This window comes from Nicotiana attenuata, chromosome 11 (genome assembly GCF_001879085.1).
Source record: "Nicotiana attenuata strain UT chromosome 11, NIATTr2, whole genome shotgun sequence".
In the NCBI taxonomy this organism is placed as follows: Eukaryota; Viridiplantae; Streptophyta; class Magnoliopsida; order Solanales; family Solanaceae; genus Nicotiana; species Nicotiana attenuata.
In genome coordinates, this window is record NC_031999.1 from 24,542,541 (window position 1) to 24,549,114 (window position 6,574).

The 6,574-nt window shown below is 43.0% G+C and overlaps 1 protein-coding gene across 1 annotated transcript; it reads left to right on the forward strand.

Annotated features, from left to right (window-relative positions):
* Positions 5,249-6,184, forward strand: LOC109234765. The gene has a single exon (XM_019400827.1). The coding sequence runs from the start codon at positions 5,249-5,251 to the stop codon at positions 6,182-6,184; it is 936 nt and encodes a 311-aa protein (XP_019256372.1).

The window sequence follows — 6,574 nt, forward strand, 5'->3', positions numbered from 1 at the left end:
AAATAATCAAGGATTTTCAAGGTTTACTCTTTATTATCTTATCAATTTATATCAAGCCACAAAGGGCAAATTTCACATTTAAAATTCTCAAGCAACAATATAACATGCGCAAATCACACCGAGGCGACGACCCGATCCAACGGAAATAAATTTTGCACTTGCCGAGGGTCGACGATGCGCCTATAGATGCATCTATTTAATCTGCCGAGGCGTTCGGCCCGTTCCAAAAATAAACACATACCCTGCTCGCGAATCATGCATGCGACGCAGGTACACATAGAGATACATGCTCAATCAGTCAATTAAAAACTTATCGGGAATATTTATCCAAATAAAACAATTTCTCTTTTAACAATTCAGAAAAAAATTGTGTTTAATCTCCTTTTAAATTCATTTACTGATCCAAGGTGATTTAAGCAATTCAAGCTATCAATAGGTTCATAAATAATCCAAGTATAACATGCTTTTGGGCCCTAGCTACCCGGACAATGGCATAATAGTAGCTACGCACGGACTCTCGTCACCTCGTGCGTGCCCCCGCAAATAGGAGCACATAATCAATTATTTCACCTATGGGGACAATTCCCTCTTACAAGGTTAGGAAGGAGACTCACCTCGCTCCGAATGTCCAAACCGGCATTCCACTCCCTTCCGAAGACTCTAATTGATGCACCACGCTCCAAAACTAGCCAACGGTTACGCAAATCCATTAATATATGCTCAATTATTCATTACAATCTAATTTATAGAAATTCCTAACTCCGATCGAAAAGTTGACCAAAACGCCCTCAGGCCCACGTGCCAGGAATCCGAAATTTTTTGAAGATAAAGATTACCCATAACCTTAGGAAATCAAATATATAATTTTTACTAAATTCCATACTCAATATCGTGGTTAAATTCCAAGAATGAAATTTCTAGGTTTTCCACCAAAACCTCAATTTTTCTACATTTTTCCAAGTCTAAATCCATACATAATTGATGTATTTAACTCAATATAGGTGGGAATATCTTACCTTAACGTTGATGACGAAAATCCCCTCTTGAAGCTTCCCAAAATCGCCCATGCCAAGTGAAAAATGAGAGAAGAATGGCCAAAATCCGATTTTTAAATAATCATTCTGCCCCAGCAGACCGCTTCTGCGGTTCCGCAGGTGCGGTCCAAATACCGCATATGCGGTCCTCCCTGGGCCACCCCAATCTCACTTCTGCGTCACGCCTCCCACAGATGCGGTCTCGCTTCTGCGGAACTATGACCGCATCTGCGGTTCTCCCCACGATGCCCTCGCCCGCTTCTGCGACCAGATCTCCGCAGATGCGGTCCCGCTTCTGCGGAACCTTGACCGCATCTGCGGCCTTCGAACCTTTGACCAGAAACCGCTTCTGCGGCTCCGTTTCCGCTTTTGCGGGGCCACAGCCCACCGCAGAAGCGAAAATACCAGCAACCAGATCCTTCAGCCCTCCTCCAAATTCCAAATTCGATCCGTTAACCATCCGGAATCCACCCGAGGCCCCCGGGACCTCAACCAAACCTACCAACCAATCCCAAAACACGCTACGGACTTGCTCGATGCCTCAAATTGCATCATACAACGCTAAAATCATGAATCAACCCCCCAATCCAAGCTTTATGAACTTTAGAACTTCCAACTTCTACTTTCGATGCTTAAACCTATCAAATCACATCCGATTGACCTCAAATTTTGCACACAAATAATATTTGACATTACGGACCTAGTGCAAATTCCGGAATCGGATTCCGACCCCGATATCAAAAGTCCACTTCCGGTCAAACTTCTCAAAAACCTTCAAATTTCTATCTTTAGCCAAATGGCTCCAAAATGACCTGCGGACCTCCGAATTCACTTCCGATCGCGCTCCCAACTCCAGAATCACCATACGGAGCTATTCACAGACTCAAAATCCCAAACGGACATCGATAACACTGAAATACACTTCAAGCCAAACTTATGAGATTCTTCAAAAATGCTAACTTCCACAATAGGCGCCAAAACGCTCCCGGGTTATCTAAAACCCGAACCGGGCATACGACCAAGTCCGAAATCATCATACGAACCTGTTGGAGCCTTCAGATCTCGATTCCGAGGTCGTTTACTCAACAATCCCATCCTAGTTCATTCTTCCAACTTTAAGCTTCCGAAATGAAAATTCTCTTTCCATATCAACTCTGGACTTCCCGAAATTCAATTCCGACCACGCGTACAAGTCATAATGCCCGAAATGGAGCTGCTCATGGCCTCAGGCTACTGAACGGAGCGCGAGAACTCAAAACAACCGGTCGGGTCGTTACACTATAATTGAAGCTTGAGTTGAATTCAAGGCATTGAGGTAAGTGTTTGGTCTAACCCTAGCTTGAGGGACTAGGAGTTGAGTCTTATTTGCTAATTGCTTCTTGTCGAGTACGACGTATAGGCATGGTGATGAGTATCTATACGTTGGTGTCTAGCATGACCGTGAGCCTTTAAATTGTGAATATCTTAATTTTGCTGTATTCCTCTTACCTTGGTGATGATTCCTATTTGTTGTGAAAAGCTTGTGAAAGGAAATTGTGACCTATGAACATCGAGGAGCATTGGCTCAAGTTATATTACAAATGTGAAAGTATATTGATGATAGGTGATAATAGGTAAATTAGACTATAATTAGGCCCTAAACAACCACATTTTTGTATAGCTTTTACAGTAAAAAGTGATAACAAAATGCTCTGATTTGTGCTTTCCATGCTTTGCAGGCTATATCCAATAAAAGAAGTCCGTGGAGTACTTTTGGGATCAATTACGAAAAAAAGGAGGCCAATCATACAATATCCACAAAGTGCACCAAGCGAAGGGACAAAACCAGAACTGAAGCTGGTCTGCCGCTGTCCGGGCGTAACCGCGGTAGGACCGCGGCAGAACACTACTGCAGATTCTGAAGGCCACTCTGGTCGCGGTCCTGGTGTAACCGCGGTAGGACCGCGGCAGGATGCGTAAACTTCAGGGACCAAAGTGCAAAACACGGGATTTTAAGCCCTAAACCCTATATTAAACGAAGGAAGCCGGCCAAGAAAGGGAGTGAACGCCACTTTGGAGTAAAAACACACACAGGATCGTGAGGAAGTGGAGAATTCTCAGTTTTCTTCATCTTTTTCTAGTATTTTCAATTGATTCAACAATCATGCAATTGTTTGATTACATCATGAGTGGCTAAACACCCATTGTTCTGGGGTGTGATTTAGCCATGAATATTGTTGTTTGATATTAGCTTGACCTTGATTATAATTCACCAATATATGGTTGTTTCTTCAATTTTGCGTTTAATTGCTTAATTGTCTGGCCAATAGTAAGGTTCTATTTACTATCTATGCTATGCTTGGGAAAGCCATGTTTAGATTAGAGAAGAATTGAAGAGAGCATGATCTTAACCCTTAGGGGGAGCGGATTTGTGGTTAGGATAGGAATATACCTAGTCACCATGCTTAATTAAACATCGTAATCTTAACGCGTTCTTAATAGATTGATTTCATAGGAATATAGGCGTTAATCTATTGAGAATAGATGAGTAGTACTTCGGGAGAAGGCTATAAGAGCATTTATCGATTAATTAGCAACCATGGGTGAATTATATGAAAGGGAGAGTTAATTAGAACACAATACGAATGGTGAATCGATCACAACTCTGGAATACTTGTCTCTACTGAATACACAACAATCAATTCGTTACTTGATAATTTAGTATTACTTAGAATCGTAGTATAGTATAATCATATTATTGGACTTTGATTTTAGCTGGACTGAATAACAATTTTAGTAATTCCGTGAGTAGTTTACACAAGTCTCTGTGGGTTTGACACTCAACTTATCATTATATTACTTGTCGACCGCGTATACTTGCGTGTGCGTTTGGGAGCAACAAGTTTTTGGCGCCATTGCCGGGGACTTGAATATTAACTACTTGCTAGTTTTTGCTTTAATTGCTTATTTCGTCTAGTCTAACGTTACTTGATTGTTGCTCAGATCTCAAGAACTTTGATTGAATGCGTAGGGTCAGAAGCCAGGACAGACTTCAAGGCTTTGATCCGGAACCTGAGGGAACATTTCACAGGAGGTTGAGGGAAGCAAGGGACACGAATAATATTCAGGCACTTGTTCAATTTCCTGTAAACATGGCAAAGGAGCAACCTATGGCTGTTCAGGAGGTGGCAATGCCCAGCATTGCTAATGTCACCTCCAGTATCGTGAAGCCCAGGATCACTGGGCATTTTGAGCTGAAACAGAGCATGATCCAGTTACTTCATGCGAACCGGCAATTTATGGGTCTTCCACATGAGGATCCGCAGCAGCACATTCTGAACTTCTTGGAGATTAGTGATACTTATATCACTAACAGGGTCACTTCAGATTATGTGAGGCTCACACTTTTTCCATTCTCTCTATTGGGTGAGGCTAAGCGATGGCTAAAGGCAGAACCAGCTAACTCTATTACAACATCGAATGATTTGGCGAGAAAATTTCTAGCAAGGTTTTTTCCTTCAGGCAAAACTGCAAAGATCAGAAGTGAAATAGTGGCCTTCAAACAGAAAGCAGGTGAATCTTTATACTCAGCTTGGGAAAGGTTCAAAGGGCTACTCAGAGACTGTCCTCATCACAATCAGACGAATGAAGTGTTAGCTCACACGTTCATAGAAGGACTACATTCTGAAACAAAGATCGTGGTAGATGCTGCAGCTGGGGGTCAGGTGTTGGAGAAAAGCTTTGACGAGATATATGCATTATTGAACAAATTCTCCAAGAGCAATCCGGATTGGCAAGGAGAGATGGGCAGGCACACAGTGCAAAAGTCTGCAGGGGTTCTTGAGTTAGATGTCATTTCAGCATTATCACCGCAGATTGCTACACTGGCCAATCAAGTGAACCAAATGAATTTGAGTATCAACAAGCAGCAAACACAACCGGTACAACAGGTTCAGGCTTTTTGTGAAATATGTGGAGAAGGGCACACGAGCGACATATGCCCCGCAAACCCAGAGTTTGTCTGCTTTGTGGGTAATTCAAATAGGGGCCAAACAAACCAATATGGGAACACTTACAATCCCAACTGGAGGAACCACCCAAACTTCTCTTGGGGTGGAAACCAGGGCACTCAAAATCAATACAGGCCTCAAGCACCTCAACAATAATATAGACCACCTCAGGTTGAACAACAAGCGAATCCTACAAGTCACCTTGAAGACATGTTAAAAAAGGTGATGGCTGAACAGCAATCTCTCTCTCAGAAAGTGATGGCTGAACAGCAAGCCCTCGCCACAACAGTGAGAAATTTGGAGCGTCAAATAGGACAGCTTGCTAATGCTCAAAATACTAGACCAGCGGGAGCTCTTCCAAGTGACACTGAAGCCAATCCTAGGGCGATCCTTAATGCTGTGTCATTGAGAAAAAGGAGACAACTAGAGGAAGTTCTATCTAAAAAGAGGAAACAGGTGACTTTTAATGAGATGCCAGCCACTGTAGAATCAACATCAGAGAAAGCCAAGGAGCCAGAGAAGCCGGCTGGAGAGGCTGTGGCTGAGCAATCCCCACAATTGGTTGCAAGGCCACCACCTCCATTCCCTCAAAGACTGCAGAGATTACGAGATCATGCCGCATATAAAAAGTTTCTTAATATCTTGAAGCAGGTACAAATTTATATTCCATTGGTTGACATCTTTCAGAAAGTACCCAAATATGCAAAGTACATCAAGGACATTGTGGTGAATAAAAGGAGGCTAACCGAGTTCGAGACTGTGGCACTCACTGAGGAGTGCAGTTCCAGAATTCAAGGCAAGTTACCTCAGAAACTGAAGGATCCAGGTAGTTTCACTATCCAAATCACAATTGGTAAACATACTGTTGGGCGAGCTCTATGTGACCTTGGAGCAAGCATCAATTTGATGCCGCTATCTATATTCAGACAGTTGGGGTTGGGTGAACCACGCCCAACCACAGTTATCTTACAGTTAGCTGACCGCTCCCTTGCTCATCCTGAGGGAGTAATTGAAGATGTGCTTGTCCAAGTGGGGTCTTTTATATTCCCAGCTGATTTCATCATCCTGGATTACGAGCCTGATCAGGAAGTCCCATTTATTTTGGGGCATCCATTCTTAGCCACGGGCCGAGCTATTATGATGTTTGTGAAGGAAAGATGACAATGAGAGTGGGTGATCGAATGGAGGTCTTCAACGTTTATAGAGCACTCAAGTTACCAGCCCACTATGAAGAGTTGTCCATGATCTCTGTGGTAGAAGGTGATGCCACGTCGTTAGTACCTTATATGAGCCCTGCAGATCCTGTTGAACGTGTATTTATTAGGGACGTAGAAAATGGTGAAGATGAAAGGATGGGAGAAATCAAGCAAGTGCTGGATATGTCCTGCTGTTATGTACATGGGGTTAGAAAATTTGAAGAATTGGACAGGCCTGTCACTCTGACCCTCCCCAAGCCATCTATTGAAGAGGCTCCAAAGCTAGAACTCAAGCCACTTCTAGCGCATCTGCGCTATGCTTATTTGGGGAACTCAGAGAAACTGTCCGTGATTA